The sequence below is a fragment of the Populus trichocarpa genome, chromosome 1 (genome assembly GCF_000002775.5).
Source record: "Populus trichocarpa isolate Nisqually-1 chromosome 1, P.trichocarpa_v4.1, whole genome shotgun sequence".
Lineage (NCBI taxonomy): Eukaryota > Viridiplantae > Streptophyta > Magnoliopsida > Malpighiales > Salicaceae > Populus > Populus trichocarpa.
In genome coordinates this window covers 23,246,239-23,269,954 of record NC_037285.2, presented here as the reverse complement: position 1 = coordinate 23,269,954, position 23,716 = coordinate 23,246,239, and the positions used below count along the sequence as shown (strand labels likewise).

Genomic DNA, 23,716 nt, shown 5'->3' with positions numbered 1-23,716 from the left:
ATAGTTGATGAGTGCATGTCATTGCATGGACGGTCTACGCGCACTTCAAGTGATAAACCCAATTTTATAATTTATTTTTTTATAAATATAAATAAATTATAATTTTATAATTTGATATTCATTGTCAAATGTCATCGTGTGGAAGATGATTATTAGCAAGGGCGGAGCAAAGAAGTTTTCGTGTCCTGAGCTATTAAATAAATATATAATTTTTTTTTAAGATCAATTATTAACTCATGTACATGAATATTTGAAGTTAACAGTAAAATTTTAATTTAAATATATTATCCAAAATATTAAAAAATAAATTTAAAAGTACATCTTTCGATGTTTTGTGGAATATAATTCATTTATAATCGAATCTGAATCAATATTGTACAAAACAAAATGTATTGGGTAGACATCGTTTTATTGGCACGAATAATCATTTTATTAAATACAAAATTTATTCAAATAAAAAAATTATTAAACACAACTAGGTACATGCTCCATGTTGCGATATCAAATATTTTGGTTTACTTTTATCTCTTAATTTTTATAGTTTAGTCTTTACTTATCATTAACGGGGTTCTCTTATATTTATTAGTACATATAATTTTTGATTTATTTAATTATCTGTATGTAATTTTGAATTGCTAATTTTTTATTAAAATAAATCATGAAAAAAATTAGAAATAAATTTAGATAATTAATGCATGGAATAATTTTTCTTAAATGCATTGTAGAGGTAACTTTTCATTTCAAAGGATATGATAAGGGTGATATTGATTTTTCTTAGACTTAACTAGCTGAATGCCTAAATCTCTAACCAATGTCTATTTTTGAATTCTAAATTTTTTAATTAATAGGTGGTGATTTTTTTTTCTTTAATTTTGAAGAATCTCGCATTAATCACGGTGTGATAATTTTGAAGAGTGTCACATTCATCACGGCTCGTCTGCTGGACAAGAGTTACATTCAATATTCAATGGGGTGTTGCTTTCATTTGACGTGATCAGAAGCAGGACGTTCCTCTGTTTACTAGTCTGCAAATTTAACACTATTTATTAAGTCTGCTCATTTCATAATATTTTTAAAATATAGAGTGTTTCTTGCTTACCTCAAATCTCTTGAAAGATACTGAAAAGGTCTTAATTAATTCGACGCATCTCGGCAATGGAGAGTCGTATGCCCATTGCTATAATTACCTTCACCCTCGTCATCTTCTTCTATGGCAAGTACTTTTACAATATTACATATATTAGATTCTTGCATGGAAAACTCTATTATGCATATTATTCACTTTGATTATTCTACATATATATTTTCTGTTTGCATATGCAATATTAACTAGTTTTCATTATTCAATGGATTTCGTGAATCCAATAAACTTATCCAGGAGGGAGAGTTTCCAGATAAAAAACAAGAAAGAAAAAAATATATTAAAAAAAAACCTGGGTTATGTTATATTTTTAAAAGAAAAATAACTGAATTAATACAAGATTTTAAATATTGAATTATGTTATCTTTGAATCGACCAAGATTTAATTATTGATATCAACAAAAATAAATCTTGCACGCATGCAGGAGCTCAATCTGTGACTTTCGACTTCAAAAACAACTGTCCATACACAGTCTGGCCAGGAACTCTAACGGCTGCTGGCGGTCCGTCTTTATCTTCAACTGGCTTCACATTGGCAACGGGTGCTTCATCTTCGCTGAGTGTCCCTGTCAATTGGTCTGGCCGCTTGTGGGCCAGAACGCAATGCTCTACAGATGCCTCGGGAAAGTTTGTTTGTGCTACTGCTGACTGTGCCTCTGGTGTCATAGAATGCAATGGAGCCGGTGCGATCCCACCAGCATCCTTGGCAGAATTTACTCTAAGCGGTGATGGTGGGAAAGATTATTACGATATAAGCCTTGTTGATGGCTTTAACCTCCCAATTTCGGTAACCCCGCAAGGAGGTTCTACTGGCTGCCCTTCTACAAGCTGTGCAGCTAACGTGAATGCTGTTTGTGATCCTAGTTTAGCAGTGAAAGGTTCAGATGGGACTGTGATTGCCTGCAAGAGTGCGTGTTTGGCATTTAACCAGCCGCAGTACTGCTGCACAGGAGACCATAATACAGCTGAAACATGTCCTCCTACCCAATATTCGATGACTTTCAAGCAGCAGTGTCCTCAAGCTTATAGTTATGCTTTTGATGATAAATCGAGCACGTTTACTTGTCCTAGTGGAGGCAACTATTTGATTACCTTTTGTCCATGATCAAATGTATGTTGTGGTTCACAACTCTTTCTTTTTATGGAAAGAGTTGGAGGACAACACATTTAATAAATGTTTTTATGATAATTAATAAAGAAATGGAATAATATCCCTAAAGGATCGATTATCAATTTTCATGCTGTTGATATGGTAAAACTGTATGGTGTATGCCATTCATTATAAATTAAAGATATTTTCAGTTCATTGGTCAAGGTAGCAATCCTTCAACTTATATGTACTAACTACTAAGTAGACCTAGTGTCGAATTCAATCTCAAAACATTGTTATTACCTTTGTTTCCCGAGTTAACTTGTCATCAGGTGCTAATCTTTCTATGGAATTTAAATCTAAGCGTGTGGTGCTCATTTTATAAATAAATTTAGCTCATTTTATTTTAGTTATCATGATAATATAACCTGGGTTCACTTAAAAATTTACGAATATAAAATCCATTGAGAAACTAAGAATTCACTAAGCAATCAATACATGCACGAGGTGCTTGTTTTAAACTATATAAAAAAAGTTTTAGTTTGCGAATATGGTTTGGGGATTGTGGATCAATAAAGTCAAGATCCTGGGTTCAAGGTTGTCAAAAATATTTTTTGACACGACACGAAAAATATAAAATAAACTCAGATCGTAAAATCATAAAATCATAAATAATTTTTTAACTAATTATATACTGATAATTCTAGTCAAGAAATTAAATTACATTAAAATCTAATAAAATAAGTCAACAATATTATAATCAATGAGCGATCTAAATAAAATGAGAGATGGGTTGCAAGCTAATAAGTTTAAATTAGTAATTAACTAACATAAATTCAATAATAAAACAAACTCCTAAACAACATCTAACGCGCTAGAAAAAATTAAAATTCAAAATAATTATTTAAAATTAAATAAATAAAATAGAATAATAAAAAAGTCTTCATGTTAAAATTCCTCATAACTCGCGATTTTAACAACCCGGCTTGGGTTATAAACACATCTAAATCAAGAAATCCCTCTAATAAGCCGACCAACCTCAAGTATCACCAATATCGAGCATTGTCTAAATAGTGCAAGGCTTCCTCACCACACTAAATGTCTCTTGAAAATCGAACCCTTTTTTGTCGATAATAGCCTTTGGCCACCAAACATGTTTTGTAGTGCTCAAAAGTCCCATCTTCCATATGTTTAATCTTGTATACTCATTTACATTGCATCACATTCATGTTTAGATCAATTAGTAGAAGTACATGTTGACTTTGAAGGATGTTGAGAAAAATAGAAAGGATAACTCATGGAAAATACAATGTTGAATGTAGCACGGATGTGGTATCATTGCGATCATCCTCCTAGATCAGGACTTTGGTGTGGTGTGGAAAGAACATGGACTTCTTGTCCTTTATAAATAAAAAATGCTTGGAGTTGCTATCTTGTATTTTGATCACTGAAAACTCTAACTAGTCTTCAGAGTCTAGACAAGGGGACATGTCGAGTATAGGATGGACATTATCACCCTTAGTACATCATACCTAAGATAGGCTTTATTGTTTATTTTTCTGATTATTACTAAGGCACTGTTTTTTTTTTCTAATCATTGATTTGTCTATTGGTTAAAGAAGGTTTATCCCAGTAGAGAGAACCATGGCTTTATGGGTCAAGTCTAGCCATTCTAGAGCCAAAACATATTTTTGCATTTGTTCCTTTTAATATCGAGAATACATTTTAGATATAAGCTCATAATTCATTGTATTAAAATAAACAAATTAATTTTTTTAGTATTTTTGAAACTTAGGCCAAATCCCTGTGGATTTAATAAACTTGTTTTTAAATATGAAAAGGTAAAAAATTACGTGGAAAACCAAAAATATAGTTGCAAAATGGCTCTTCAAAACTTGAAAAATAATTAAAATTAGACTAAGATATGTTAGACAAAACAAAAAAAAATTAAGAAAAGAAAATAAAGGCCATGAAAAATATGTTTGGTCATATTTACCACACATGTCCTTAGTGAAAAAGAAAACTTAAAATTTGTCATAAGAGCGTGTTTGATAAACCTATTTCTAGATATATCAACCTACTTAACTTTAGAAAAGAGAAATATAGCTGTACGAGCATTGACGAAAAGCCATGGGACAGTAAAAAGAAATGAACCAGAAACCCTTGCACATACCGATTCTTCTTCAACCAAAAATCATTTTATTTACGGCTTGGCCAATAATTATGCACAGCTAGAGGACTGGATCTTTTGAACATAAAAATCATGCACGATAGTCATTGGAGATTTCTGTATTCTCATACCGTTCTTGAACTTTAACCTTGGGTAAGAGCATTCTTAATTAACTAGGCAAGGTCTTAACATGAACTTAGGACATGCAATCAAGTTTTCAAGACCATATGCGCTTGAAGGAAAAATCACACCCCATCCCCTTCAGTACCCGTAGCAAGTGAAAGAACACCCGTGACCAGGTTAGGACTTAAAAGACGATCCACACACCTTACAACACTATATGTTAACTTCATAGCACATAAAGGAAAAACGGGAGCTTGCCTTTGCAGTAGCATGCACATGTAAAAGATTACAACTACATGAGAATAGGTAGAAGCTTTATACCTTGAGTGATTATGATGGAGACAGCTCCACTGGATATCCCGTACCTCATCTTCACTCTTTTTTTGAGTGGCTAGTGCTTGAATAAAGCTAAGTCCAGAGAGGTCAGAGGCAAGAATGTAAAACGAGCACGCTGAAGATGCACATGGACGATGTGAGTGGGCTCCTGGCCTGCCTTGTGTTATGATTCCGGTAATGAACACCTCAGGTTAACGGTACTGTGGAAGCAGCGGCTATGGTTCCTTGAGTCAACGTGGGGCAAGATAGTAGTAACTCGAGGGTGGCGTAAAGAGACAGCGCTGATGAGAGAGTCTGTACTGTTTTTTTGTTTCCAGTTCTAGCTAGAAGGTGGTTTGAAAATGATGATCTAATTTTTTTAGTTTTTTTTTTGGTAAAGAAGAAGCTCGCTAATGGGTGTGTATGGGAACTTTTTGGCTACCCTTTGAAAGGAAACGGGTCGTCTGATTTTGAAAAATGGCAGTGAAGTTTTTCAGCCCCATTTTCTTCTTCTTCTTCTTCTTTTTTCTCTCTCTCATTCCCACTCTTTATGATTAAGATTTGGTGTGAGCTTTATAGAACACGAGCATGTTGTGCCAAATATACAACAATGATGAAGGGTCAAATGTACCGAAAAAAATCAAAGAATATGATTGTTCTACCTATAAAGATTCTAGAACCTACCCCATGGCCTATAAATAGAAAGGCAAGGTAAGAAAAAGGAGGAGGTGTAAAAAAAAACTCTAGCCTCTATAGAAAAATTAGAGGGAAATCAAAAAGTGGGTAAGAAACCCTAGCAAACCTTGAAGAAAAATTTAAGATAGAGAAAGAAACAAAATGGAGTGAAAGTGTAGAAAAAAAAGTCTTCTTCTTCTCTAAAACCTAGCCACCAAAGAAAATGAAGATGAAATGAGAATCTAAGAATTAATTGTTCATTTCAGTAATTATATAAATATTTATATTTTAGTTTAATGTCATAATTAAAATGAACTCAAACACTTCTCTGTATATATATAGGATTAGTATCGGTTCAAGATTCAGCGGGTTCAAACTGTCATAAAAAAATATCTTCAAGTGGTGTAAAATCTTGGTGTGGATTCATCAAGTGACAATTGTAATCTTCAACTTGGACTAGTGAAAGAACAAAATACACAAGACTAATTTAGGAGCTTGAGGTGTGGATATAGACTTGCCAAAACCATGTTAAAAACTGAGTTTACAATTCCTATCCTTTTACACTTTACTTTATGCAATTTAATTATATTGTTCGTTAATTATGTTTAATTGAATTAATTTCAACATTTGTTATTAATAGTAGAACACTTAATTCACCGACCACTGATAGCAGCTTCCAATGACATACACTAATAATGATAATAGCAACATTGATCACCAATATCACAACCAAAACAACTCATGTCGAGACCAAAATCCAACCATCCCTTTTCTCAATTGTCGTACATGATGCAACATCGCGCGAACATCCTCCTGAAATTCCATATTGGCATGTGGTGTGGGGAAATGGATAGGATAAGGAATTTTTGTCCTTTATTAGTGGAAAGAGGAAATGAGAGTCGTCATCTAGTATTTTGATCACTATAAACCCTAACTGGTCTCAGAGATTGGGCACGAAGACTGGTTGCGTAAACGGAAGGTATTAACACCTCTAATACTCCTTACCTAAGGTAAGATGCATTATTTGATTGTCTGATATAACTAGAGTATTGTTGTGTTTTCTAATTGTTGGTTTGTCTAAGGTTTAAGAAAAGATCTCCTCAGTAAGGAGATCCTAATCTTATCGGGTAAAAACCTAACCATTCTAAAATCTATATATAAAAGAACTATATTTTTAATATTGGTAAAAACCTAATTGTTCTAATGTCTATATATAAAAGTTTGTAATCTCAGAAACTAAAAGAAACACAAAATATTTTTTTTTGATATTTTTGAAATATGAGCTTAGTTCTCATGGCTTTAATAAACTAGTTATTAAAGCTCAAAATGCATGCTCACACGTATTTTTTTAAAAAAATTATTTGCATGAAAATATGATATGAAATATTTTTTTATATTTTGAGAGACTTGGTCATATGCATGAAAACAAAGCATTTGTTTTGTTTTTCAAATACACACACACACAACATTTACGGAGAAAACTGTGTATTTTAATACCAGATTTGTATTTTTACAATATAAAAATATCAACCAATATTAATTAAAATTGATAGAAAAATACACGAGAAAATCACAAATGTTTTGAAAAGTTTTTTTGAAAATTCTTGGAACATTTTGTTTTTTTGAATAATATATAATATTAATATTATATTATAAAAATATATTGTGTTGGGCCCAGCCCAATGATGTGGGCTGAACCCACCCTGGTTGGGCCGAGATTTGGCTCAAACAAACTGGTCCGAGGTTGGCCCAACAAACTTGGGCCGATTTCGGCCCAACAAACTCTATTCTCTATTTTTTTCTATTTCGTTTTTTTCCTTCCCTCTCCTACTTTTTATTTTTTTCCATTCCTTCTTCTTCTTTTGTTCTCATCATCCCCCTATTTTTTCTCCCTCCTCACCTCGTGGTGAGGGGGTATTTATAAGGGGTAGGGGAGTGAGAGCGACCCTACCCCTGTCTAGTCATGGTGACGGGGTAGGGTGGCTGGGGCGGCCTCTGTGCAATCACCCTAGAGTCACCTGCAGGGCTTGTCTTCCCTGCCCCTTTCATCATGGTGGTAGGTCATGAGGGGGTGTGGGTTATGTCAGGGTTTTTGGGCAAGAGGGAGGGGAGACACTGCAAAGAAGGGGAAGAAAGTAAGGGGAAGAAAAACTTTCTTCCCCTGCCTTTGCGCGTCAAGGGAAGAAGAAGATGCACAATGCAGTTCAAAACAAGCTTCTTTTTTTATATATGAACAGTGAATGAAACAACGTTATTTTGTACAAAATGCGTCGTTTCATTTAAATGAAAATGGCACCAAAATGTATCAATTTCCAAATCAGTCCTTAGCTTTTTATTTATTCATCAAGTTCTCAATTGGAATTTTGATTTTAAGAATTAATTCAATTGCATCCTTGCCAAATTCAAAGGTCACCTCTGATGTTGGCCATCTTTTTCTCTTTAGTCCTTAGTATTGAATTTGTGCATTTTGACCATCAATTGATAAAAAAAACTTTCAATTTCTTCAATTTAACCCCTGATTTGGTCAATTTCAGCCCTTATATTCATGCACCTTTTCCAGTTTGGTTCTTGGTTTTGGATTTCTTCAATCAAGTCTCTAATTGCCCATCAAACTTCAATATTTATGCAATTAAACCCCTGATTTGATCAAATTAACACCTAAAAATTATAATTCGACTCTCAAACTTTAATTTCTTCCAATTAAAACCAAAATTAACTTAAAAATTAATTTTTCTTGCAATCACCTTCGTAAACTCAATTAATCTTTCAACAAAATCTAATTGAGTCCTTAAACATCTGATTTTAGACTTTTCTTCCTCAAATTCAATTTTCTTTGTTAATATGGCCTTCATCAATCAATAATATACTGTCAAATTTCAATCTTTGTATTTTTGAACTTCCTTAACCAATCTTTGGCCATTTTTGGGCGCCCCCATGTCTTCTTCTTACTGCTATATATTTTTTTTGGTTTTCTTGCAACAATTTTTTTCTTGATTTTTTTCTTTTTTCTCCTTTTTATCCAGGGACCCAAAAATAGAGAAAAACATCAATCTCACTTACCAAAACAAAACACCACTATCAATGTTGTAATCTCTTTCCAACATCATCACAATAGCTTCTTAACTAGTAGTAGCAAGGTAGTAACAGTGGAAGTAGAGGTGGGGAGAGAAGGAAAACAAGAGAGAGAAATTAAATGTTCAAGTGGCTCAATCTCCCTCGTCAAAGAGTGGTGGACTACACCACCAATGTGGAAGAGAAAAGAATATAGTGGCACACCCGATCTAGCTAACCACCTCTGTGACCATCATTGGCGCATGGGACGAGATACCACCAATAATTGTTATCACACACTAGCACGTGGTTGTCATATGCCAATATTGCCCTCAATAATCTAATAGTTTCTTCACCCAATTCCAATTGTTTTGATTAACTTTAGCCACTCTAAAAGGTTGTTGAGGCCTAAATTAATTTTTTGAATAATTTTTTATTATGTTGTTAGACATTATGATGAAATGCTTATTGATTGAGACTAATCATGTATTAATGTGAATGTTTGCGATATTTAAAGCGTTGGGATTTACACTGTGGTGTGGCAACTTGTGGGGTATGATGCCCTCAGTTATGAAATTTTAATGTGGATGTTTGATTTTTCTTATATGTTTAGTTTTTCAGTATGAAGGGTTTTGTGTGTGGAGGTGTTTTAAAAAACATACAGTAGAGATTAACATTAATATTTTTTTCTAAATCGATGAAATTATCTATTTTTAGGGATTAACGTCAAGATTTTCTTTTATCGTCGAGTCTTCTTTTCTTAGGGACCAACATTAATTTTTTATTAATATAAAAATAAAAATAGATTTAGATAATTAATAGTATGCATAGAATAAATTTAGAACAAAACATTGTGGAGGTAAGCTTTCGTTTGAAAGGATGCGGTAAGGGTGACATCGATCTTCCCTTAGGTATAACTAACTCAATACCTACTGACCGGTGTCTATTTTAGGATTTCTAGTTTTTTTTTTATTACTAGGTGGTGACTTCATTATTTTTTTTTCCTTCAATTTTGAAGAGTCTCGCATTTGTCATGGTGTGATAATTATGATAATTATTAATTAACCAAGTTAAGAAAATTTATATCGACTACAACTAATTATTTTCATTGATAATTATTAATTAACCTATAAAGTTAAAGAATTTTATTGAACTTTAATTTCACTACAACTAACATGGAAAGACAAGGAATTCTTGTCTTTTATCAATGGAAAAAATTGAATGGGAGTCGCCACCTAGTATTTTGGTCACTAGGAAGCTCTAATTGGTCTCAGAGATCGGGTACGGGGACTGGATGCGTAAAGGGAAGGTATTAGTACCCAAATACGTCCTACCTAAGGTAAGTTGCATTGTTTTATTGTCTGATAAAAACTAAGGTCTTATTGTGTTCTCTAATTTTTGGTCTATCTATGGCTCAAGAAAAGTCCTCCTCGGTAAGGAGGTCCTTATCTTATCGGGTAAAAACCTAACTGTGCTAACGTCAAATAAAAAAACTACCTTTTTAATATCAGAAGTATGCTTTACGTATAAATTCATAATCCCGGATATTAAAAGAAAACAAAATATTTTTTTTGGGTTTTTTTTAAATATTGGCCTAGTTCTCATAGCTCTAATAAACTTGTTATTAAAGCCAAAATGCATGCTAAAACATATTTTATATTTTTATATTTTTTTTTGTATAAGAAAAAATGATATAATTTTTTTTTTATCTTGGAGAGACTTGGCTGTATGCATGAAAACAAAATATTTTTTTGTTTTATAAATTTTTTTGCAATGTTATGAAGAAAACCGGGTATTTTAATATCGCATTTGTATCTTTACGGTATAAAAATTTAAAATATTTTTTTGAAAATTTTTGTGATTGGGCCGCCTACTGTTCACGCCTATTGAATTAATTCACGCCTACTGTTCACGCAGTGAACAGCTGGGATGAAGAAGAAGAAGAAGAAGAAGGGGGGGGAAGGCTGACCTGCGGTGGTTCTGACAGTGGCGGAGGACAGCGTGGTGCAAGCGGTGGTGGCTGTGTTGGCTTCCTGTGGTGGAGATGGTGGCTTAAAAGCTGACGGTGATGACAGTGGTGGCCTGGACGGCGGAGAGAGAGAGAGTGTGAAGAGGACAGACGGCAGAAAAGAAAAAATTCTTGGGAGGAAGGCTGGTTTTTTTGCTGTCTTTGGACCCATATTTCTCCACCCCCTGAGCATGAAGATAAAATCTATTTATAGGTGGCGGAAGAGGGACACTTTGTCTCTTCTGGTGCAAAATCTCAGCTCTTGGTTCGACCCGAAAGCATCCCAACCATTGGCTCAACCCGAAAGCATCCCAACCATTAGCTCAAAGTAGCAATGATGAACTGTCAGTTTGCAGGAAAAATGGCTGGTCGGGTTGGCCACTTTGGGGCGGTGCCACCGCCTCTACAGCCTCGATCAACCCGAACGGCTTACACTAGCGTGTAGTCAGGTATCACAGGATTGTTTTCTTGTACGTTTCATCCAATTTGGTGAAGAAACGAGGCGCCAAATGCCTTGGGAAGGTGGCCACCCAACCAGCCTAGCTGGAGAAGAAGATGAATAGTATCTTACGATTTAGTCCTTCAATTTGTGATTAATTTCTATCAACACCCCTGATTGGCTTTAAACTTTTAATTTTGTTCAATTTTACCCATGAAGAACTTCAATTTAAACCCCAGATTTCGGCGCATTTTTCCCTTTGGTCCTTGGTTTTGGATTTATGCAATTTGACCCTTAATTGATCAATAAACTTCCAATTTCTTCAATTTGACCCCTGCTTTGGTCAATTCCAGTCCCTTTATTTACGCGCCTTTTTCAATTTGGTCCTTGGTTTTGGATTTCTTCAATCAAGTCCCTAATTGGCCATCAAACTTCAATATCTATTCAATTAAGCCCCTGATTTGACCAAATCAACTCTAAAAAATTGTACTTTGACCCAGAACCTTAATTTCCTCCAATTAAAGCCTAAATTGACTTTAAATAATTTTTTCTTGTAATCAAACCCTATATAAATTCAATTAAACCTCCAATAAAATTTAATTGAGTCCATAAACATCTGATTTTGGACTTTTTCCTCAAATTGAATTTTTCTTTGTCAACAGGGCTCTTCATCTGTAAAATATACTGTCAAATTTTAATCTTTGAATTTTTGAGCCTCCTCAACCAATTTCTACCTATTTTCAGGGCGCTCTGACAGCCTCTTCTCACTGTTATTATTTTTTAGATTTTTTTTTAATATGTTGTTTTATTTTTTGGAAGAGAAAAAAGTGAATTTTAGGAATAACCAAAAAATGGATTATGACAAGGTTTACAATATTCTTAACAGTGTAGCATATTGAATTGTATTGTTGAGAACAACGTAATTTATATGGTTGAATCGTTCCTAACAATGCAACTAATTAATTGTGCTATTTTTATAATATTTTTTTACCTCAAAAAACTTAGATCCAAGTGCAATTTCTACGAGAAGTTATGTAAGTCATAGTCATTAAACTTGGTCTAGTCCAACAGGATGCGTTCCTGATTCGTTGACCCAAAACCTTGTTTTGTTTTGATTTTCTTCTGAACAGAAATGGACAATGATCCAGTCAAACTCGAGTGACTTAAAGGGTCAACATGTAACTCGGTTCACTTGGTCAAACTTGTGTTGCATGTGAACATCGAGGCGAGCTATGTGAAAAAAAGTCGTCACCTAGATTTATGGTAACTAGAAATCTTAACTGATCTTTAGAAGTTCTAGGTAAGGGGTTGGTTATGTATTAGGTAATATAGACATAACCCTATACATCCTACTCAAGGTAAGCTGCATTGTTGTTTGTTTTTAATGATAAATGTGTTTTGTTTTTGGTTCACCTAAACTAGTATGTATGTTATTCGATGTATAGTTCTTATTATCTATTAGAAAACATTTAAAGGACAAGTTCTACTATTGGACCTTTCTATCCTCAGTTATTTGCAAATGATGAGCACACCTATATATGAGGCTTATTGCGGGTTGAAAAATTCATATTATTCATTATGTAGCAATCAAAGAACAGGGCCCGCTATTAGACCATTCCATCTTGGGCTACTTAATTTTATTGGTTAATATCCTAGAGATCATGTATTAATTGGTGCTATTATTCACTTATCGACACTAGAAGAACATAACCCAATATTAGATCATATCATCATGGGTCAATTAGTAATTAATAGAAACAGTTAATTCATCGATCAAATATTAATTGATCTTGTTACTCGATAACCGACATCTGAAAGAGAGGACCTAGTAGAAGACCATTCCATCTTGGATTAATTAATCAATTAATAAGAACAATCAATACAAGGACAATTTTCTTTTTCTTTTTCTTTTTCTTTTCTTTTTCTTTATTAATCAACACCTGAAAGATAAAGCCTAAGGTTAGACCATACAATCTTGGGTTAATTAATCAATCGTTATTTTTATAAAAATAATCGGTCCATATATATTCATTGCAAGAATTTTCACAATGATCTAAAAATTCTCAAATTTTAAATTTTATGGTTATATTCAACCATCTTATAATATTCATCCAACTAACTTCCAAAAACAAATATCTCACACATTTTGCATGTTTTTTATTTTTTATATGGACATAGCCAATTAACAAACAATTTCTAATCAACATTTCTTTTATAAAAAAATGTATATGTTGTCTATCATATCTTCAAAATCACAATTCATACTTTTCAATTATTTTTTAATCAAACAATCGAAATCAATAATGCTCATTTATTATTTTCACATGATACTTATATCATATTATATTTATAACAAAACTCCAAATCAAACAACTTTCTCATCACCTCAAAATTATGTTCATAAAACCAAACAACATTAACAAATTTCAATCTTAACATTAATATTTCACCTTTGAGAATGCCTAAAGATGTTTGGAATCTATTGGAAGTAGGTTGATCAATGGCATTGTGTCTGTTGCACGCCCTAGAAGAGAACTGCCAATGTTGGCGCGTCATGCCGACGAGACCTCAAATCGTGTGAGGACCTCAGTATGGTAGATCAGTCCTTCCTCTTCCTGGTAACTCCAATGGTGAGGCTCACAGCAACCAGAGAAAGAAGATCGGCTGAGTTGAAATTTCTACTTTGTTCTATTTCTATTGTAATTCTTCTTTCTCTTTAGTTCTTCTCTCTACTGCTTATAGGTGCTACAGTCACCATGGGAGAGGGTAAGTGGTTAGTTTGAAGTTGCTAGTACTAGTCAGAGCTTCTTGAGTTATGTGGTTGGTTGTTATATACACAATGGAGATTCCTGGTGGCTCACGAGAGTTGTTGATGGTTGTCGCACGTGTGTGACATCACGGCTAACATCCTCTCGGGTTGGGAAATGGGAAAGACAAGGAATTCTTGTCCTTTATTAATGGAAAGAGGGAATGAGAGTTGCCACCTAGTATTTTGATCACTAGGAACCCTAACTGGTCTCAGAGATCTGGCATGGGGACTGGTTGCGTGAAGAGAAGGTGTAACAACCCTGATTTTTTTTCATCATTGTTATTTTTATATACAAGTTCCATCAAAATTTCTACCAAAATTTTAGCAGAGTCTCCTCTATACAGGGAGGTCCCAAGTTATCGACAAATTCATATTACACTTCCAATTTCATTTCACAATCTGATCCAATCATCCTGGATCTTAACTCAACTCATCATCACCAACACAACACATCTTATTCAATAACATTATACAATTCAAGTTCACAAAATAACAATGCATAATTCAATTGTTACATCATATAAACTATATCTTGCATAATAACATCATAAAATGTTATTCAAGTGAAGGATTCGATTACAACTATAAACATGCATGGTTAAATAGGTACTTAGAATTACAAACATTAGATTAAAGTCATACATCCAAATGTACGGGTTAATATTACATTTCAAGTTTTAGGAGAGAAGTCTCTTAATTTACAAATCATTACATGGCCGAAAGCAAAAGGTAACTAAACTAAGATAACTCTTGACGCGACCCTAATGAACCTGGAAATAAAAATTAACATGTACATATAAATATAAAAGGGTAGTAACAAACAATAACAATGACATGTAATGATTTATATAGAATTTCTTTTGATACATAAAATTAGGCATAGACCACTTTTACAACATACATTTTCCATCTATTACCAATATCCATCTAATATCCTATCCCATTTGCCGAAAATAATTTCATCTTGGAAATCTCAATACAACTCAATAGTTTCGAACACCATCTCCTTATGAATCAATTCTCACTTGATATCAAGATATTCCTCTCTTGGTATCATTAGCTTATCTCATTCTTTTGGAATAACTAATCAATATTTTCTCTTTCATTTTTCGGAAGGTAATTGCCGATACTATTGAATCTCATTAGTATCATTAGTCTCCCAATATCGGGTTAGACAAATCAATTCCATTTAAGTGTCGATATCAATACAACCTAATTGATATCATTAATTATTTCTACCCTAAAATAGTTAATCAATTCTTATTCATATATGGTTTACCATCAAAGTTGTCAATATCAAGAACCCTTGCCATCATTAGCCTCCTTACCTGGAGTAGCTAATCACACCAGAAATGGTTGCCGATACCAATAGGACCGATTGATATAATTAACTATTCACGACCTAGAATAATTAATCAACTTATTTTTTTCCCTTAACCAGGAGTAACCATGCCGATGTTAGAAATCTTTACTAACATTATTAGTCACCCTAATTACTCGGGATTGACTAATCAATTTAAGGAATGCTGGACACCAATGGAACCCCATCGATACCATTAGCTATCCAAACCCGGATAGTTAATCAATGTCATCTGAAATGTCGGTACCATTGGAACCTCATCAATACAATTAGCTATCCAAACCTGGATAGCTAATTAATGTCATCTGAAATGTCGGTACCAATGGAACCTCATCGATACCATTAGCTATCCAAACCTAGATAGCTAATCAATGTCTTCTCAACCTTCTATTTGTACCGATTCCCTTTTATTCTTCTTATTAACATCATATACATTGTAACAAACACTACGATCATTAAGCATCATTCACATAACCTTGGTCACCCTCATCACAGTGCCAAGCATCAATTTATGCCCTTAACCACCCTCATCATGGTGCTAAGTATCATCATAACGTATCATTAGCCACCGACACTACAATGACCAATTATCTATCATTTCTCCTCCAATCTCCTAGTCATTGTGTATACATATTCATACTGAAGTATGTAAGATAATAACATCTATTCCAAAGTTATCATGGCTAATTCAATACCTATCAATGTATGCAAGGTAATCATATTCATTCTAATAATAACATAATTAATTTGATACATAACAATGTACACAAGGTATTCATGTTCGTTCAAACATTATCCTAGCTATCTTGATCCATACCAATCTACGCAAGGTATACATATTCATTCAAACATTATCTTAACTAATTGATCTATACCAGTTGTACGCAAGGTACTCTTATTCATTCTAATAATATCATCACAAGTTTGATACATATCAATGTATGTAAGGTACTCGTATCCATTCCAATTATATAATAACTAGTTGATACACATCAATATATACAAGGTACTTATATTCAATCCAATATTTATCAAAGCAATAAAACAGTAAATTTTGAAATTTATCAATGAGTTTACACAAAATGAAAAGACAAGGTGTGATGCACCTACCTATTTCCCCAACCGATCGAGTCACATCAACTCCTGACGACCCTACTCCAGGCATCTCTTCTATTTGAGAATCAAGAGATACAATTAGTACCCTCTTCTAATTTTATCACAATGTGTGTTCTCATACTATTGCCATCTCATTCAAATTAATTCATCACCATGTTTTGATTTCATTTTCTGATTATTTCCTTCAACTACCTCATTAATTCGTAAGTAAAGTTATAGAATTCAGTTTTAAGTGTGGTTTGGCTTGTTGGAAAGGTAAGACACGGTTCTACAACTCTACTAAAGGATCGGAAGACCAATTCTGCCCTTAACACCCCCGAAATTATCTGTTATAATACTCAACCAAATCTGTCAAGTACAAGACAGTTCGACCCTTCTTTCATTTTTAGTCCATATCTGGAGTTTTATAACTCCAAATTATACGAGGTCAGTTTTGTTTAAAAGATAACATCTATACCTACAACCTTTGTGAAGAACCCAATCTGGAATTTTATCATTTTGGCTCCCTAACCACAACTGAAAGGTGGGTGATAAAACTGTTAAGTCCAAATTCATAGATTGGACAACCAATATCTCCCTTTTCCTACTATCAATAATATAGCTGAACATACCTAAGGAAAGACACTAAGGATTTTCTTCAATTTAAATCATAAATAGCATGCTTTTGATGGTTAAACACAAATTAAGCCACCACACTTTCCACCATTATAACATGAAACACGTACCAAAACATCATAGCATTGTAACGGTTAGATCTTTCTAGATCAAGACAAAACCAAAACGGACCTGAAAATTGACAACATATTGTTCTTCGATGACTAACTTCTTATCGGAGTCTATAATCCTGATCTCCACCGTTCATAATGAAGAGCTCATCAATATGACCCACATATCCAAACTTGAGCAGGATCCAACGGTGGACAAGGGTGGAAACTGCTAGAGACCATGACTGACCTGCAAGCAGATTTTCCTTGAAATGTTGTGAGGGCTATATCTCTCACATCGAACTAGAACATTCAGATCCGAATGGTTAGATGTTAGAGGGTAGTGAGAAGTATAATATATCCCAAAACCAACCAATGTAACAGTGCAATTCAGAGATATGGCCGTTTGAATTTCTGCTCTCAAGGTACTCTCTCTCTCTCTCTCTCTTTTCCTTTCATTCGGCACTCCTAGTTAATTTCTGCATAATTTTGCAATTTATATAGCAAATCTATCTATATTTACTAAAACACCCTTATATCAAGTTTAGGTATCTTTTCGTTCAACCAAATGCCTTTTCGCTGCTCAGCTTTTAAAATACCATGCAAAAAAAATCTCTCTCTAAAATTTCTTTTCTAATAATTCAATACTATTCCATTTTATTTTATTTTAACTAGATCATCCCATTTTGGGTTCTGAATTATCAATAATTTTATTAATATCATGAAATTTGATTGGGGGTTTACAATTTACCACCATTTATATTTTATTTCTCATTATTCAATTCATCATGGTGAAGTCTTTTGTTGGGGTTTTACAGAGTTTCCACCAAGTCATCTACATATCTAAATTATAAATTTCTGAAGTTTCACATGAGGTATTAGCACCTTTAATGCGTCTTATCCTAAGGTAATCTGCATTGTTTAATTATCTAATATAACTAACATATTGTTGTGTTTTCTAATTGTTGGTCCAGTCTAAGGTTTAGGAAAAGTCTTCCTTAGTAAGGAGATCCTTATATTATCAGGTAAAAACCTAACCGTTCTAATGTCAATACATATAAAAAAAAGAACTACCTTTTTATTTAATATCCATAATACGTCTTATGTATAAGTTTATAATCCTAGATACTAAAAGAAAACAAAATATTTTTTTAGTATTTTTGAAATATAGGCGTAGTTCTGATTGCTTTAATAAACTGGTTATTAAAGCCTAGAATGCATGCTAACACATATTTTTTTGAATTTTATTTTGTATGAAAATACAATATGAAATTTCTTATATTTTTTAGACTTGGTCATATGCATGAGAACAAGAAATGTTTTTTGTTGTTTTTCTATATATTTGTTTTGCAACATTTTGGAGAAAAAACAAGTATTTTAATAACGAATTTTGTATATTTATAGTGTAAAAATACAAACCAAAAGAAATTGGGTCGAGGTCAGCCCAAAAGAGTTGGGCCGATGTCGACCCAACATATTCTTTTCTTTTTTTTATAAGGCTAGACCCAGCCCAAAAAACCATTAAATGGTTACTGTGCTTAGCACAGTAATTAGTTACTATGCAGAATGTGAATTGCTCATATTCTGCATGCAAATGAAATGAAGAAGGAAAGCAGGTAAGAAGATGTTACATAGAGGGGAAGAAGATTACTTGGAGTGAGGGTAGCATGGCTTGCTGATGTTGACGGTGGCATTGTTGTGGTGGCGACTAGGAGGAATGGTGGCTGCTGCTACTAACTAGCAAGAGAGATGAGGAGAAGAGGTTCCTTTTCTTCTCCGAGTAGAGGCCAAAGAGTGTTCCTTTCTTTTCTTTCCTTTTTTTTCTTTGTTTTTCTTTTTCTTCCCTTTCTTTCCTTTGTTTTCCATTGTTTTTCTTTCTTTCCTTTTCTTTTTTGTTTCGTTCCTTTTTCCTTTTTCTTTCTTTCTTTCGCCCCCCAACCTCCTGGTACGGATGGTATTTATAAAGGGCGGGGGGGGGGGGAGCTGCCCTACCCCTGTCTAGTCATGCTGAAGGGGTAGTGTAGTGCTAGGGCGTCCACTGTGTAGCCGCCCTAGAGTCGCCTGTAAGGCTTGTTCCCTCTGCCCCTTTCATCATGGTGGTAGGCCATGAGGGGGTGTGGGTTGTGTTAGGGTTTTTAGGCAAGTGGGAGAGAGAGAAAAGAGAGAAAGAGAGAAAGAGAGAGAGAGGGAGGGAGGGAGGGAGGGAGGGAGGTGCTGTAAAGGAGGGGAAAAAAACCTTTTTCCCCTGCCTACAGCACGTCTAGGGAAGTAGAAGATGTACAGTGCCATCCAAAATGACACCATTTTGAGCTGTCTTTTTTTTTTCTTTTTGGAATAAGAATACATTGAAATGGCATCGTTTTGTACAAAACGCGCCATTTCATTTAAATAAAAATGGCGCCTAAGAAGTGCCTTTTCTCCAAATCAGTCCTCAATTTTTTATTTGTTCAATTAAGTCATCGATTTAGATTTTGATTTTAAGAATTAATTCAATTGCATCTTTTTCAAATTCAAATGTCAGCCTTGAAGTTGGTTGCCTTTTTCACTTTGATCCTTGGTTTTGAATTTGTGCATTTTGACCTTCAATTGATCAACAAACTTCCAATTTCTTCAATCTGGTCCCTGATTCGGTCAATTTCAACCCTTATATTCACGTGCCTTTTCCAATTTGGTCCTTGGTTTTGTATTTCTTCAATCAAGTCCCTAATTGCCTTTTTCAAAATGATTCTTGGCTGAAAATTTCATTAATGCAGCCCTTAATTGACTCCAAAACTTTAATTTTTCTATATTTAAAATCCTTCCCCAGCCAACATTTTCTACGTCGCTAGTATCCTTGCTATTATTATTTTATTATTTTATTTTTATTTTGAAAAGGAATAAGGTAAAAAATGGTGGGGAATAACCCAAAAATTAGTTTTGACATCAACAAGCATGAAGGATGTCATGAAAAATCAATGAGATATCCAGATATCAATGAGGATATCCAAGATGCAAAACAAGTGAAGACTAAGAATTAATTGTTCATTTAAGTGATTTTGTAAATCTTTATATTTTAGCTTAATAGCACAATTAAAATGACTCAAACACTTCACTCTACATGTATATAGGATTAGTATCAGTTCAAGATTCAGCAGGTTTAAATTGTCAAAATCTGGAATTTAAGTTGGTCCGGTCGACCGTTTGGTAATACCAAGTGAACTGGTTGTTCAATTTGGTGCCGACAACCTTTTCTTTCTCTTTTTCTTTTTTCTCTCATTGATTCTTGCTTGTGCCCCTTCAAAATTTCAAAGCATGCCTTCAATTTGTTATTCCTTAAGATTTGGTGGCTGTTCTTTTGATCATTATTTGTTTTGTTTGGAATAATTTATTAAATTAGAATTCTTTGACAATTTCATACCCCTTTAATTTTTTTATCTTTCAAATTTTGTTCCTATTCTTTTGATTGCTATTTTTTTATTTGAGATAATTTTTTAATTTGATATTTTTTTACAATATCATCCTCCATAAGTTTTTTTTTCCTATCAGATTTGATTCCTCATTCTTTTGATTGCTAACTTTTTTTTCACTTTTGCAATTTTTTTTTAAATTGATTTTTTTTCCTGTTTTCATTATTCAACATTAAATTAGTTGAGAATTGTGCTTCTTAATCAAGTTCAAGTCTAGGATTTCATAAGTTGGGAGTTTTAGAGATTAACTCAGGTTTAGGAGGTTCACCCGAGTTTGCTTGGTTTTTTCCCTTTTTTTAAGCTCATGTTTATTTTAGTTTCATCCTTTAATATTTATTTAATTAGATATTGGGCTCCATTGATTTTTTTTTATTTTCTTTCTATAAGATTTTTCACTTATTTTGAAAATGACTCGGGATATCTCGAGTATTTTTATTTGTTGTTTTTTTTTAATTTCTCTTTTTTATAGACATTTTTTTCATTTCATTTCATTTAATTAATTAAATAAATATAGGCAAGTGATGCTCATTTCATAATATTTTAAAATACAAAATAAAAAAAAAATATTTGGTAGACATCGTTTTATCGGCATGGATAATCTTTTGGTTAAATACAAATTTATTCAAATAAAAAAATTATTAAACACAGTTAGATATATGCTCTGAATTGCAATATTAAATATTTTGATATTTATTGAGAAGATATTTCCATAAAAAAATCTACTTATATTTATAGACACAGAAATATAGCTTTTACACTTACAAAGTACTATGTCGGGTGTAAATCAATTTTCTTGTGAGTATGGCCCTATTCCTGCATTCAATTGCTTTCATTAGACGTGAGAAGCAGGGCGTTCCTCTAATTGGCTGTTTACTAGTCTGCTTTCTCATTAATTGAGATATCTAGTTAGTCGCTTGTGGTTCAAACCAAGGACATTTGTATATTTTTATTGGTTTTTTTTTTTATCAGGGTGGTTTATTTCTAATTTTATAATTTAATAAATATAAATAATATTAAAAACAAATAGTTGATGAGTGCAGGTTAGTTCGTGGGCAATTCCACACACATAGGTGGTGCGTGCAGGGATGTTCATTGATCAATTGCTGTCATGGATGAGGCGGCACGTGTGGCAGATAGTTTTTAGTTTGTTACCGACAACTTTTTTTTTTCTTGATTTTCGTATGTGGCACTTCAAAATTTCAAAATATGTTTTTAATTTGTTATTTATTAGAATTTGATTTTTATTCTTTTGATTATTGTTTTTTTTATTTTAAATAATTTATAAAATTAAAATTCTTCTGCAATTTTATCCCCTTCAGTTTTTGAAATAATAATGTCTCACAATCAACACAACATTATGAAACTTGTGGATTTGGAATAATTCCAGAGTAACATTCATTAGACAAATGGATTTGGAATAATTCCAGAGTTACATTCATTCCAGAAGCCAGGGACTACTATGCTTTCTCATCAATTTTGAAAAGTCTCGCACTCATCACGGTGTGATAATTTTGAAGAGTCTCGCACTCATCACGGTGTAATGCCTGAGGAGAACTGCCACTGTTGGCTGTTTACTAGTCTGCTTTCTCATCAATTGAGATATCTAGTTAGTCACTTGTGGTTCAAACTAAGGGCATTTGTATATTTCATTGGGTTTTTTTTGTTATTTTATAATTTAATAAATATAAATCATATTAAAAATAGTTGATGAGTGCAGGTCATTGCATGGACGGTCTGCGCACTTCAGGTGATAGACCCAATTTTATAATTTATTTTTTTATAAATATAAATAAATTATAATTTTATAATTTGACATTCTTTTTCTTGGATGAGACGGTGCGTGTGGAAGATGGTTGTTACAAACTTTTCTTCTTCTTCTTCTTCTTTTTTTTCTCTTCTTGATTTTCACGTGTTCCTCTGTTTGGCTGTTTACTAAGTGGAGAGATAGTGCAAATTTAACACTATTTATTAAGTGGCAAACACAATCTTTTTAAAATATAGTGTTTCTTGCTTACCTCAAATCTCTTAAAAGATACTGAAAAAGTGTTAATTCGACGCATCTCGGCAATTCGACGCATCTCGGCACCCTCGTCATCTTCTTCTATGGCAAGTACTTTTACAATATTACATATATTAGATTCTTGCATGGAAAACTCTATTATGCATATTATTCACTTTGATTATTCTACATATATATTTTCTGTTTGCATATGCAATATTAACTAGTTTTCATTATTCAATGGATTTCGTGAATCCAATAAACTTATCCAGGAGGGAGAGTTTCCAGATAAAAAACAAGAAAGAAAAAAATATATTAAAAAAAAACCTGGGTTATGTTATATTTTTAAAAGAAAAATAACTGAATTAATACAAGATTTTAAATATTGAATTATGTTATCTTTGAATCGACCAAGATTTAATTATTGATATCAACAAAAATAAATCTTGCACGCATGCAGGAGCTCAATCTGTGACTTTCGTCTTCACAAACAACTGTCCATACACAGTCTGGCCAGGAACTCTAACGGCTGCTGGCGGTCCGTCTTTATCTTCAACTGGCTTCACATTGGCAACGGGTGCTTCATCTTCGCTGAGTGTCCCTGTCAATTGGTCTGGCCGCTTGTGGGCCAGAACGCAATGCTCTACAGATGCCTCGGGAAAGTTTGTTTGTGCTACTGCTGACTGTGCCTCTGGTGTCATAGAATGCAATGGAGCCGGTGCGATCCCACCAGCATCGTTAGCAGAATTTACTCTAAGAGGTGATGGTGGGAAAGATTTTTACGATATAAGCCTTGTTGATGGCTTTAACATCCCAATTTCGGTAACCCCGCAAGGAGGTTCTACTGGCTGCCCTTCTACAAGCTGTGCAGCTAACGTGAATGCTGCTTGTGATCCTAGTTTAGCAGTGAGAGGTTCAGATGGGACTGTGATTGCCTGCAAGAGCGCGTGTTTGGCATTTAACCAGCCGCAGTTCTGCTGCACAGGAGAGTATGATTCACCTGAAAAATGTCAACCTAACCAATATTCGATGACTTTCAAGCAGCAGTGTCCTCAAGCTTATAGTTATGCTTATGATGATAAATCGAGCACGTTTACTTGTCCTAGCGGAGGCAACTATTTGATTACCTTTTGTCCATGATCAAATGTGGTGGTTCACAACTCTTTCTTTTTATGGAAAGAGTTGGACGACAACACATTTAATAAATGTTTTTATGACAATTAATAAATAAATGGAATAATAGATTTGGGATTGACATATCCCAAAAGGA

The 23,716-nt window shown here is 33.5% G+C and overlaps 1 protein-coding gene and 1 long non-coding RNA gene across 3 annotated transcripts; one reads left to right on the top strand and one right to left on the bottom strand.

Annotated features, from left to right (window-relative positions):
* The first annotated feature begins 1,018 nt into the window (after positions 1–1,018).
* Positions 1,019–23,601, top strand: LOC18094938 (thaumatin-like protein 1b). 2 transcript variants are annotated; one of them, XM_052450013.1, is made up of 3 exons: positions 1,019–1,213; positions 1,567–1,916; positions 23,257–23,601. In XM_052450013.1, the coding sequence occupies exons 1-3, from the start codon at positions 1,156–1,158 to the stop codon at positions 23,584–23,586; spliced, it is 738 nt and encodes a 245-aa protein (XP_052305973.1). In that variant the 5' UTR covers positions 1,019–1,155; the 3' UTR covers positions 23,587–23,601. The 2 variants fall into 2 exon arrangements, with proteins under 2 accessions (XP_052305973.1, XP_006369405.2); XM_006369343.3 differs by lacking the exon at positions 23,257–23,601 and having other exon boundaries at positions 1,046–1,213; positions 1,567–2,374.
* On the bottom strand, positions 1,422–23,402 carry LOC127904904 (uncharacterized). Its single transcript, XR_008058334.1, has 2 exons — positions 23,257–23,402; positions 1,422–1,916 (listed from the first exon to the last, which is right to left on the bottom strand). It is a non-coding gene; the product is annotated as an uncharacterized LOC127904904 (long non-coding RNA).
* Positions 23,602–23,716: the final 115 nt, after the last annotated feature.